Genomic DNA, 14,015 nt, shown 5'->3' on the forward strand with positions numbered 1-14,015 from the left:
CGGGAGTGGGCTGGCGCGGGGTGTACTGCGCACTTGCTGCTGCCGGCGACTTTTCATACGTGAAAAGTCGCCGGCTGCGTTTTTTTTCTATGCCAGGCCCTGCCCCGTTACATCAAGAGGCAGAAGCACGAGCGTATGATAAATATCCCCCTTTGAAATGAGTTATCAAAAAGTTTTGTAGTCACCATAATGTTAGCAATGAAAATATCATCCCATCCTGCAAAAAATTACTTTACACTGATCCGTACACTGAAGTATGAAATAGTTATTGGCATCAGAATATGATAAAACTAATAATTTTGAAAAAGAGACTTTTTTTTAGTATTAAAACATAATAAAACCTTTATAAATGTTGTATCTCGTACAAACCCAAAGAATAAAGTAGAGGTGTTATTTGGACCAAAAAGCAAGAAATGTAAAAACAAAACCCTTAGGAGTATGGCACAACTGTGTTTTTTGGCAATTATTCTTTGTACACTGAACAAAATCTAAAATGGTGCCACTAGAAAGTACAATTTGTCCCGCAGATAACAGGCCCTTATATGTCTATGTAAACAGAAAAATAAAAAAAGATATGGTTTGTGGAAAGAGGAGCTGAAATTAAACCCATAAGCACAAAACTGGAAAAGAGCCAGTAAGGAAAGGGTTAACTTACATTCAGGAAAATATGTAGTTGCTGATCACAAAAAGAAAGTTGAGTAGATATTTATCACTGCTGTAGGAACCAAAGAAATATCTTTCTATTATTTAATCTTTTTATGATTTATTCTTTATTATTCTTTTATTTTATTCTATTATTTCTGTCCTGAATGCATACTATTGCAATTTGTGTTATACAGTTCAACAAATAATTATGACAGCTTTATTTTCTAAAAAAACAACACAAGCACGGGTACCATTAAATTAAATATTTGCACCAAATTGTACAAAATTAAAAAGAACATATTTGCTACATTATTTTCTAAGCAGAAAATTCTTAACACTAGTAGCTAGATTCCTCATAACATGACGTGACGAATACCATAGTACTGTACTATATGATAAGAAATAAGCACAAATATAACACAACATGACGCACATCATCAACCTTGTATTTAGTGTATAGTTTTGAGAAAACCATATTCATGGTAAGTCAGTCTATAAGAACAGCTAGAGCTTTGTGCACTGCATATTTTACCAAGATCTGTGATTATGATGGTTGCTGGTAATAGGATGAGAAACCATTCATCTTGTTGCTAATGGCATTCTGATCATTTCAGATTATTATATCTGAAAATACTGGGCTAGCTTTCCAATGCATCGCCCTAACAGTAAAATGTCACCATCTACTGGCTGTTCTACATTCTAGAAATAGTACAATACTGAATTATTTGCCAACTATGGATTTCACTTTTGGGCAGTTTGGATACATTTAGCTTCCATTTGGTACTGTTGGCAGGCATGCCAAGCAAAATTCAAATGTTAAGTTTTTAAATGCAAAATATGGTACCATTATACTGTGCTATTCATGTAATACTTTATAAATAAGTGTGAAGCGTCAACCCCTTCTTTGTTAATGCAGTTACCTGTGATTCTGATGAAGAAGCATGTGACAAGCCTGTCAATCAGCAGCCTATAGTGAATAACAAAATGGTAATACCTCTCATTATTTTCTTTGGTAGTAGCCGAAAGAATGAAGCTTCCTTAGAGGGTTTTGCCCATGAAAGAAAAAAATTCTCAAAATTCAATCCCCTAGTGATCTAAACACAATAAAGATAATTTTTAATCCCTTACTTTAAAATTTTAAACTAAAGTTTTATTGCTGTTTTAGCTCCTATCACTCAGTGAGGGTCAGTGTAAGATTTCAGCAACTGAAATTGTATACACCAAGACTGATTGGAATTATATCTCTGAAATGCTGGATTTTTGTTAATAACAGTGAATAAGAGAATGTGTTATTTTGTTATCCTGAATATATTTAAGAATCTTGTCTAAGGAAACGGGTGCACGTTGATAGGACAAATGGATTTTTACTATATCTATTTACTATGTTATCCTGGGTACCTCTTAAAAAGTCTCTCTCCAAATTTCTAAAAACTTGGCTAAACCTTTGAAGCAATGTTTTTTTTTTTGTACAGAAGGGAATAATACATTTGATAATTGTAAACTTTGTAATATACTTTAAAGGAAAAAAATAGTTTTTCTAATTTTTATGCATTTTTCTGTAACCGCTTCATGACTGCCAACTAAAAAATATGTAATTAAAAAAACTATCCTATCAAGTTAAAGCCTCACATGTCATGATAAAAAAATTGAGTAAAAATTGTTATCATCATTTAAAGAAGTGCATAGCAGACTGTCAAAAGTTGACCTGGACATTCAGGCACCAATGACCATCGGTCACAAAGGGGTTGATAAAACATACTACAAAGTTTACTTATATCATCTCTCCTATATATTCATACAGTCAGCTTAAACGTTATATATAAAGTATGATAATAATTTAGATTTAGTTTACATGGAATGTTGTCTTGGGGAGACTGTAACAGCAACAATAACCATGTGTCTCAGAGCAGTGTTTCCCAAACACGGGGCCCCAGAGCACCGAGGGGCAGGGGATCATTTAGATCACAGGCGTAGGATGAGGCAGGAGCTACTGGTGACTGAGGGTATGGAAGTTCCTGGGCACAAAGTCACTTATACTGAAATCCAGCTCTTCTAAATAAGCAGAAGAAAGATAAAGATGTTCATAAGTCAGTCAGTATTTCACCTTCATCATTTTCCTCTGGTTCTCTGTTTGATTTAGATTGACAACTAGTGGGCATTACTGCTGCATCTGTAAGATGAGCCAGTGGGGGTTCTTTGTCCATGGACATGTTGCTGAGATGATTTTTCAAGTTTGGAATACTGTCTTTGGCTGTTGCCCCACTTGTCTGATTTCTCTCCTGGCAGAATGTGTTTGTCTTGTTCAGCAATCCAGCTATCCACGGTATGGGAATAATGTGCTCTAAGCTTTCCTGAACCATTTCTCCAGTGTCCATGCTTGTGTAGTGCAGGTCAATTTTTATGATGATATTATTCTGTAAAGGAAAAAAAACAATAGATATCTAAGATTATGTAAACAAAGAAAGGTTAAAGCTTCAACATTTTTGGTTCGTTCACATCTTGGTTTATTAATCCAGTGTACACATATATCTGGAACATATATCTGTATCCATAGTCTGGCTGGATCCAAAAGTTTTTTCAAGGTATTAGTTTGGCTAACCCCCTTACCTGGGCCCTGGAAAAAATTGTCCAGCAAATACTCCATATCTAACCACAAACCATATAATGTCCCATTTTCCTGATCTCAAATTTCCCCTTTCCTTAAGCTGCCCATTTATCTGTTGTCCCCCTTTATTATCTAGCCCCCTCGGATAGTGCTTCTTTTTCTGTAGCCATGTTTTTCTGTTTGTCTTTATAATAAGGGGGCTACAGAAAAGGGGACATTATAATACCCCTTTTTCTATAGCACCCCACACACACCTATAATGTACCCTTGTATGGGCTTTTTCACTGCGGGGATAAAATACCATATATAATCGAGTAAAAGCCGACCCGAGAATAAGCGGAAGCACCTAATTAAAAAAAAAAAACATATTGACTAAAGTATAACCCTAGGGTGAAAAATGCAGCTGCTGCTCTTTAGTAAAATGTCCAGTAGTCCTCAATGTCGAGCAATTTTTACCTCATTAATAAGATCTTTAGGAGCATGTAAATACCATAACGGAAAATAGTTCCAAATGTCTGAATTGCCATTTTTCCATCCATAAATATTTTAATAAAAAATGATCAAACAGTCACATTGGTTCCAAATCGATATAAATAAAACCTAATGAAATCTATATACCATATATACTCAAGTATAAGCCGAGGGTGGGAAATGTATTGGTCACAGCCACAGTATATAGCCAGCCCCCTGTAGTATATAGCCTGCCAGCTTCCTGTAGTATATAGCCAGCCAGCTCCTCTAGTATACAGCCAGCCAGCCCCCTGTAGAAGATAGTCTGCCAGCCCCCAGTAAAAGACAGTCTGCCCGTAATAAACATAAACTTGGCATTCACCATTATGACGGCAAGGGCAGATCTTCTTCATCTTCAGGTATGCGACAGCTACGTGACCGCACCATGTGCACGGCTGACATCGCAGCAAAAATTGTGCTGAAAAACTCGGCTTATACTCGAGTATATACAGTAAATGTGTTGTTTCCATAATTGTACTGACCCAACGAATAAAGGGGAGATGTCATTTGGAGGGCACAAAGAAATCCGCAAAAGCTGGAGTTATGGAGTTATGCCATATGTACACAATGAACATGTCCAAATAACGGGATGTGAACATAGCCTTCAGAAATTGTGTAATATTTCTCACCTTGTACTTTTGCAGACTACAAAGTCTGAGAATATAATCCACTTCTCCATCATCCTCCATTGTCAGGAGTGAATCTACTGGGTCAAGTCTATTGTTTGAGGATCCCAGATTATCCTAATTGATACAAAAGACAGTTGCAAGATGGTTAGCAAGAATATTTAATAAAAAAAAAAGATGTGCCCTCATGTGCTGTGCTGGAGTGTTACATAGACAGACAGATAGATAGAAAGAAAGATAAAAAGTAGAAGATCCAGAGCAGTACTGCTAGCGGTGGGTGCAGAAGCCGGTGATCCCTTGGCCAGGGTCTCCAATATAGGTTCAGTGAAGAGGCAGCACTCCTTGTAGTGGTGAAAGGGGTGAAGCTTTATTCCATAAAAAGCATACTTGATAAAGGTGTAACGGTACACCGAAACATTGCTTTTTATGGAATAAAGCTTCACCCCTTTCACCACCACAAAGAGTGCTGCCTCTTCACTGAACTTAGATAGATAGATAGATGATAGATAGGAGATACAAGATAGATAGGAGATAGATGATAGATAGGAGATAGATAGATATACAGATATATAGATAGATAGATATGAGAAGATGCTATGTTCAAGTTCCTATGCTTTGTGCCATCATCAAGTGTGGCCCCAGATATCTGTAAGGTCTGCTCTCTTTCAAACATTTAGCCTTGTGTGTATGAACTTGGATGATGACTTACCATAGATTTGTAGAGAATAATTCTGACACTGGATAAATGAGAAGGATTATGTGTCAGTTTTGCAAAAGTGTGGATGAGGTTTGAGAACATAACTTTAAATCTTAGTTCAGCTTCAACTCCACATGAGAACTTTACCACTTGTTTTGGGATTTCTGCAAAACAAGTAGGAAAACATGTAAGGGGATGCTTTTAGAACTACTACATGACATGAAATACAAGTAAAGTTAGTCCAATTCTAACTATAGTGAGAGAACTGAAAATATTTCTCATGTGCACACACACACACACACACACACAAAGAAAGAAGTACTACATACACATCATTAGGCCACTTTCACATGGCCAAACATCCACATGGTTTGAAAAAAGAGCCCATGTGTCATTACACATTACACATTTATCATTACCAGCTGTAATTTAACAACAATTGTCTCCTATCTCATATTTTGTATTTGAGGTCAACACACAGCCATCTCGTGTGTTGTATGTCCTTTGTGTCAATTCTTGTAAAATTGTCTGCTATATACACTTTATTATTAAGGCTACATTCACATGACTGTTGGGGGACGTATATATGGCTGCAAGTCCCCCATAGGCCGGCAATGGGAGCACAAAGCGATACAATGCCGCACACATGCGGCACTGTACTGCTTTATACACAGGGAAAAGATGGGACATGTCCTATCTTTCCCTGTATTACTGCGCTGTGCTCAATGCATCGTTATGTAGAGGGGAGGGGTCACCCCTCGTCCTCTCCATCACAGCCAACGTTTGTGGGCATACGTTTGTGTGAATGTAGCCTAACGTATACTCTATACTGAGATATCTTCTTTCTATATAAAGCTGCCGGTGAGTTTTATTGAGTTTAACTTGGATACTTTCTTTGTTTTTATTCTAGAACACTACCACAAGATCTCCAGGTTCCCGCTGGTGACTCCACCTTCATCACCTAAGTGGTCTATTATTGCTACCATCCATTGTCAGCATTACTAGGATCCACCTACTAGCCATCACATAATAACAGTCCCTATCTTTTTAAACTTTCCAACAGTGAACACCCTGTACTATGTGATTACTAGCTGAATAATGCCACTCGCACCACAGATAGGTTTACTAGTTACCTGGGAGAATCCACCTACAAAAAGTCACATGACAAGTAACACTTTATTCTTTGTCATGTGGAATATTCGTTACCCATTTTTTAATGCTTTAAAACAGCAATAAGTTATTCCACGTTGCTCTTAGGAAGCACTTTTGTAAAGTATTTCACTGGTTTTTGCACATTCATGTAATATATTTGCAATTTGTATTTTGTACATTGTACTATGTGATAAGATCATGTAATCAGATATAAGTAGGAGGTACACCACACCAGTTAGGGTGCAATCGCATGGTGTGTTCTTGGTGCATTTTGAAACGCATTGAAAACACATGTGTTTTTGCATGTTTACTATGTGTTTAGCTGGTTTGTATCTGCTTTTCTTTATTTCTGGAAGTGTATCAATATAATGCACAGAGTTCAGTTCCCAGCATAGTCATCAGTCTGTGGCATGGCACCCATCACGGCTGTGATCACAGATTAATCATGGGATAATGTGAAATGGGCCTAACTCACAAGTTGGCATACCATGTGTAGGGATTAAAATTAGTAAAATACCAAATATTTTCCCACAATCCTATACTGTATTTAAATATGTTCTGCTCTCTCTATAGCATTGGCAAATTGCAAATTACATTGCATTTCCATGGTGTATGTACAGTAAACTAATCACTCATTTCATACAAACAGTCTAGAGAGGATGACATCTCAACAACTTACTAGTGTGCTGGTCCCACACAGTCCTGTTTAACTGTTCACTTCCTGAGAAGCAGATCCTGTCAGTCAGTGCTCGTGGCTCTTTCAAGGAATGTCTTATTTCCATTACTTGTTTACCCTTTACCAAAGGATCTTTCCCAATTTCTAAATGGAGGAAATAAAAACAGAGGTAAAAAAATTCTCCCCACTCTTTTAGTCAGAGGAGAAAGTGCTTGCATGTAAAGGTTTTTCATTTGCACTTAATATGCATGGTTTTATTTAAAGGAAATCAACCACTGCTATACAGTGGTTATGAGCTCCGATCACTTACTCACTTGTGCTGTGCAGCAGGTAAAGGATCTGTAAGGATGAAGCCCAGGAACAGTCTGTTTTTAGCGAAAGAAACAAAGTGCCTGAGGGAGGCGGAGAAAAGCTCAGGCTCTTCCTATATGTGTAATTATGCACAACTCGTAGGGGCGCTTCTTCCCTTGTCCTCTCTACCATTCCCATGTAAAAGAACAAGCTCAAGCTGAGAGAGGCATGCATAATAACGTATATAGGGAGCACCCAAGCTGTTCTCCGCCTCCCTTGGGTGCTCCAGGGCTGCCGTGTCCAAGGGTTTTAAAAGTCTTTTACTCCAAAAACTGAACATTCCTGGGCTTCAATCTTACAGATCCTTTACCTGAAGCACTGCAGCAGTGGTTGATTTCATTTAAAGGTTGCCTATAGGTCTTTTCTCAGCTTTTTGTGTAATATACGTATGAACACATATATCCTGCAGATCATGGCATCATTATATGAGCATGTCAGGTACTTGTGTAGCTGATGTCTGTGTCTATCACATGTGTGTAGGAGAAGACAGCATGTCCGGTACTTGTGTAGCTGAAGTCTGTGTCTCTCATATGTGTATAGGAGGAGATAGCATGTCAGGTATTTGTGTAGCTGATGTCTGTGTCTCTAACATGTGTACTGGAGAGCAGAGCATGCCAGGTACTTAAGTAGCTGATGCCTGTGTCTCTCATATGTGTATAGGAGAATAGAGCATGTCCTGTACTTGCATAGCTGATGCCTTTGTCTCTCATAAGTGTATAGGAGAACAGAGTATGCCAGCTGCTTAAGTAGCTGATGTATGTGTCTCTCACATGTGTATAGGACAACAGAACATGTCAGGTACTTGTGTAACTTATGTATGTGTCTCTCACATGTGTATAGGAGAAGAGAGCATGTCAGTTACTTGTGTAGCTGATGTCTTTATAACACATGTGTATAGCAGAGCATGTCAGGTACTTGTGTAGCTGATGTCTGTATCACACATGTGTATAGCACAGCATGTCAGGTAGTTGTGTACCTGATGTCTGTGACTCTCATATGTCTATAGGAAAACAGATCATTCCAGTTACTTAAGTAGCTGATGTCTGTTTCTCTCACATGTGTATAGGAGAAGAGAGCATGTCAGGTACTTGTGTAGCTGATGTCTGTGTCTCTCACATGTGTATAGGAGAAAATCGCATGTCAGGTACTTGTGTAGGTGATGTTTATGTCTTCCACATGTGTATAGGAGAACAGAGCCTGTCTGGTACTTGTGTACCTGATGGCTGTGTCTCTCACATGTGTATAAAGAAGATAGTGGGGCAGATTTACTTATCCGGTCCATTCGCGATCCAGCCGCGCGTTCTCTGCGGTGGATTCGGGTCCGGCCGGAATACACTAAGGTAGTTCCTCCGACGTCCACCAGGTGGCGCTGCTGCGCTGAAGTCCCCCGAGATGCACTCAAGTTCCCCGGCCTATTCCTAGTGAAGGTAAGTGCATGTTTCGCGTCACTTTTTTTTTTTAAATGCGTTGGTTTTTCCGAATCCATCGGGTCTTCGTTTGGCCACGCCCCCCCCGATTTCTGTCTTGTGCATGCCACCACCGATGCGCCAAAATCCCGGGGAAATCGGCGCAAATCGGAAATATTCGGGTAACACGTCGGGAAAACGCGAATCGGGCCCTTAGTAAATGACCCCCAGTATGTCAGGTACTTGTGTAACTTATGTCTGTATCTCTCACAGGCAGCAGATAAAGCACAGACACTAGCAATGCTTTACTATACATTACACACAGACATGAGCAGGGGGAGGAGAGGGGAGGGGTAACAGGGGTGACATCACTCTCTCTCTCCATGTTCCCATGCTCATTTACACAGGATGATTTTACAATGATTAATGTATGAATTAACTAGATAAGGTTTGGGATGGAATCCTTGTGAGCTGCTCTAACAGTTAGTGGTGATAGAAATAGTTGCAGAGACCTGATATTAGTTGTCCTTTAAAACATACATATACATATAGGGATAAAATGGAACCTACATTTAAGAATCACCCCAGTATCCTGGATTCGCTGTGCATGTGCCATAGCTGCTGTTAAGCCGGTGTGTAATACGCCGTATTCACTCGCCGGAACATGCAAGCGCCGAGGGAACGAGGAGACAAAATGAGTATAAATAATTTTTTCTTCCGAATGCTTTAAAATGAAACAGGGCAATTACGGACCCAGAACCACCGTTCCATAAGGACCTGTGGGTTGTTTAGTATCCCAAATTGCCCTGACAAAGATCGTTTGATTTATATGTTATTCCCTGTTCTGAGAAATAGTTCAAAGTTTGTTTAAAAAGTTAGCTCATTCTTGATGGTGTGTTAAATATATTCTTAGCATAAAATTAGCAATTTGCAGCATATTAGGATTAAGGGCTAGTATTGAAATGATACTGATTTTAGATAATATTGAATAAAATCCGATGATTTACCTTCAAGCACCTTATCAAGCATGTGTGTAACCTTCTGTTCTTTAAGAATGTGCTTCTTGAGATACGTCATGAAGATGCCTGAGCTGAATGCCTCATCCTGAACTTCATAAGCCTCAGAATTTTCACTTCTGTAAGTGAGTTAAGGAGACATTTAAATTCTTGAACTAAACAACTCTACTTTTATGTAGAATCCATTCTCTTGCCGGTGACAGAAAATAAAAAGCATAGAATTGAGCAGTGTTTAGAATTTAATATAAAAATTTGGAAGAAATTTATGGGAATGACAAGCCCACATACTAAATCAATATCACAAGTAGTGGTTATTTATAAGAGGAATCCTAACTAAAAGATAAGGCAATAAAAGACTGATGGCAGCCACAACGATCATCTACCTGTAAAGGAGAACATCAACATAAATTATGTATATGGTATGTTCTTTCCTGTCAGGAAGATCTGGCTAGTTTCAGCATTTGCTCATGGCTACACACTATCAATGGCAGCAAGGTGGATACTCATAAAAAGCACAGAGTGTTATTAATCAGAATAATTTTATGGACTTCCTGAAATCAAGTTAGATTGTTCTCAGAGGAGGAATTAGGAATGGGCCATGAGTCAGGATTCTATGACTTTGTTAGGATGACACAGAAAATTTACTGAAATTCATACATATTATTAGCTGAGCTTTTACACATTTTGCACCACAAACAATTACTCTTTGAAACAGGAAATAAGTAGTTGAAAATGTAACAAACATGAGACACATTTATGAGGCAAAAAAAAAAAAAATCACTAATTCTACTCATCCAATCCCAGTCAAACTGTCTATCACAAATAATCTGCCCCTTTGGTTCACTTATACTATTGCTCATCACAATTAATTGTAAAATACAATATGAAGCTCATTTCACACTACTTTTACCGGATAGTTTGTAGTCTTTATTAGGGAAACACTCTGCATATTTAAACCCATTTCTTGAATATGGTATTATCAGCCCCATTAAAGTACTTTTTATCATGTAACCTCCCCATCCACTCATACTGCGATACCATAGTCACAAAGCTAAAACTTACGTTGCATATCCATAGACTATATTGCCCAATGGCTTCAGAGGAGTAACTGTGGATAAAGCACAATCCGAGTTGTACCTAAAGAAGAATTAAGAAACCAAACAATTCAATTTAAATGCATATTATGACCAAGTATCTAGAAGAGGTACCATTACAAAACATTGTAGCCCTGCAGGCATATCCAACAGAAGAATTCATCTTTACAACTCTTGGCAGCTGAGATGGTGAAACAAACAGAAATCAGTAAAGGGGTGACAAAGTGAGTTTGAAGCATAGAGAGGAATAAGGGAGCAACAATATGAAAGGGGATGCAGAAAGAAGGTGGCAGAATTGAAAAATGGGGGCAACAAATAAAGGAGGGCATAATGAGATAACCAAGGGCAACAGAGAGCTGGATCATAGAGAAATAGGAAGGTGCAACATAGGGAAATTGGGGCATAGCGATAAAAGGACTAAACCTACAGAGGTGGGGGCATACATAGGAAGCTCAAGATTAAAAATGAGATGAATAGCACGTTTGTGAATCAAGTAAATAAATTAAATAAAGAACTTCACTTGATTCACGAATGGGCTATGATAAGTGCATTTATTCTATCATGTAAAAAGGACACAGAGAGGGGCATTTATTAATTTTGGTGCAGGGTGGCACTGGAACCGCTCTATATTTTTCAGTGGGATATAACTTTGTGGCAAACAGACTATATGGTTTAGAACTCTTTTTGCATCACAAATTGCGCCAAAAAACAAGTTTGAAAAATAGAAGCACCAGAAAACCTTTGGATTCAGAAGCGGCGACAAAATTTTGCACCCAAAAATAGAAAAAGTCCAGAGTGTTGGAAAACACCAATATTGTGGTGCTGACACTTCATACATTAAGTGAGGTTGTCTGAATGGTGACTTATTCTCATTCTATGTTCCCTATAGGTTATTATGGCCTCACCTGAGAGTATATGTTGCTCTGCAGCAGGATGCAATATGCAGCTTACCGTGCATACAGTGTTTCCTGGTGGATGCGAAGTGTACTTTGCAGAAGGAAGCAAAAAAGGCCTGTTTAGGAGCATGTCTCCACTTCTCCCTGCATGTCTCCACCTCTCCCTGCTACTTTGGCACTACCCCCCTCCACCTGCTGTAATCTCATGGCAGAAGAACACAGTGGGAGTGAGGACGTGCTCCTGTGTAACAGCCTGTAAAGGTACAGCACAGTGGGGCTCTGGTAACACTCCCCAAAGCACTTGTGGCTCATTAGCATAAATGTTTAAAGTTGATTTTAAAAGGAATGAGGCCTTGGGAAACAAATGTAAGAAAATGGTACAGAATATGAAAACTAACCCACAGCTGTCCCTCTGGTTGTCTCTTCCTAGCTATGCTGACAGGGATTTGATTTACTATTTCATACATTGATACTATTTAAAAGTTCACTGATAGGCTTGGATGTGGAACAGGTAATATATCTAACTACTGGAGTCGTCAGCCTTTTCTTTATGAACTGAGATGGAATGAAAGGAAATCTACCATCAAAATCAAGCATGGATAAACCATTCTTTGCGATGGGCTTTTTCACACTTCATTTTTTCCACTGATCCAATGTCAGTAAAATTTTGTTAATTTAACAGGTGAAAGAAATGAACTAGACGGGTGAATTTGATTTTGAAGGGGAAACCTGTTCCACAAATGTAATTCACTCATTCAGTTCATGTCTTTCACCTGTTAAATTAACAAAACTGCACCTAAAACCACCTAATAGCGGATTGTGATGCAGTTTTAACTGAAACGTGTGACCGCACCCTCAGAAAAATGCAGTAATTACCAATTAATGGAAATAAATTACTTATAGATATTACCTACCGAAGGCTACATTTACACGACCATGCAGGGAACCTATATACAGCCACAAGGTTGCAGCCATACATATGGCCCCATAGACCGCAATAGGCGCACGGAGCAATATGGTGCCGCACAAGAAAACATTGGAAAAAGCGACTAAAGTGGGGCTGCGGACCCTTACTAAATAAGCCCCACATTTTTTAATGACCCCCAGTACCATCAATTGGGACCTAGCTCTGACACTTTACACACAAACTGATTCTCCTCCAAAATGACAGATCATTGGGAGACAGGAAAAGTTTGTCTGGAAATCTACACAATTCAGGTCCTACACAATTCTGCTTGATTTAGCAGCTGGTAGACTCCATTTAACCCTTTTCTAAAACTAATGCTATGTATTGTATAGTGTTTTTCAAACCTGAAAAATGAACATGATTATTAATATGAGAAGATGAACATGGTTGACTGACTGCTCAATGACCCTTCCAAAATCCTTCCTGTTTTGAAAGAAAAGAAATGTGTGACACAAAGCTGTAACTATGTCAAAGGCTTCCAGGCAGATGAGTTGCTGTCAGTGAACAGTGGTAAACAGTGAATGGCTGCCCTATATGGGAAGCTCTTGTTGAGTCATAAATGAGACCATATGCCTCAGGTTATCTGAGGTGACATTGATGACCATACCACTTCCTGCATGTGTCTAGTAGAACCACATTCAAGGCTGTCTTCCTGTCTTGCATCTGCTGTAAGATTCTTTGTACACTGATGCAGTTTTCAGGTCTGTATGGTTGAGGAGCATCAATTGGTACCATATAGTTTCTTCCTGAGTGTTCATATCCATGGCCAGCATAGTAGAACAGACCTGTACATGGAAATAAGCAATGTTAGGCTCATTCAATTATCTGTCACTTATATATAATACTATGAATGTACAGATATGATAAAATAGAACTATCATTCACAATATTTTTCTGCAGTAATACAAGCCAGAAAGTTTTGTACCATAATTACCTGTATGTATTTGTGGCTACTGAAAACATTACTTAACAATCGCATTCATATTAATAATAAAGCTTTAATTATATAGTGCCACCATAGTCCACAGCGTTGTATAGATCACGGGGAACATACAGATTAAAGAAGACACTAACATAATCAAATGAAACAATAGTAATGAGGGCTCTGCTCGCAAGAGCTTATAGTCTGTGATGATGAAGGGTGACACAGAAGGAGATTTGTAAAATAATCCAGCCACACCTCGTTTGGGTTGAGATGATGGGGCGATGAGCCTTGTCACAATAGGTTTTAGTTCTATTTGTGTTTTATTTCAGTATAAGTTTTTTTGGGTGCTTAGCACACCCCTCCCCCATTCTCCTTCTGAATACCACAAAACTGAACCATAATACAATAAGGCTGTTTAATACACTAAGCCATTACACTGAGAATTGAAA

General features: G+C 38.6%; 1 protein-coding gene across 1 annotated transcript in view; it reads right to left on the reverse strand.

The window, feature by feature from the left end:
* Positions 1-742: 742 nt before the first annotated feature.
* LOC140127259 (mucosa-associated lymphoid tissue lymphoma translocation protein 1-like) overlaps positions 743-14,015 on the reverse strand; it is a 39,238-nt gene continuing 25,965 nt past the window's right edge. The window contains exons 10-16 of the mRNA XM_072147705.1: positions 13,249-13,426; positions 10,747-10,821; positions 9,676-9,803; positions 6,915-7,055; positions 5,096-5,247; positions 4,390-4,503; positions 743-3,059 (exon numbers count right to left, since the gene is read on the reverse strand). Coding sequence (XP_072003806.1) covers positions 2,727-3,059; positions 4,390-4,503; positions 5,096-5,247; positions 6,915-7,055; positions 9,676-9,803; positions 10,747-10,821; positions 13,249-13,426 — 1,121 coding nt within the window. The 3' untranslated portion in view covers positions 743-2,726. The remainder of the gene's footprint in view (positions 3,060-4,389; positions 4,504-5,095; positions 5,248-6,914; positions 7,056-9,675; positions 9,804-10,746; positions 10,822-13,248; positions 13,427-14,015) is intronic.

The sequence above is a fragment of the Engystomops pustulosus genome, chromosome 4, assembly GCF_040894005.1.
Source record: "Engystomops pustulosus chromosome 4, aEngPut4.maternal, whole genome shotgun sequence".
NCBI lineage: Eukaryota > Metazoa > Chordata > Amphibia > Anura > Leptodactylidae > Engystomops > Engystomops pustulosus.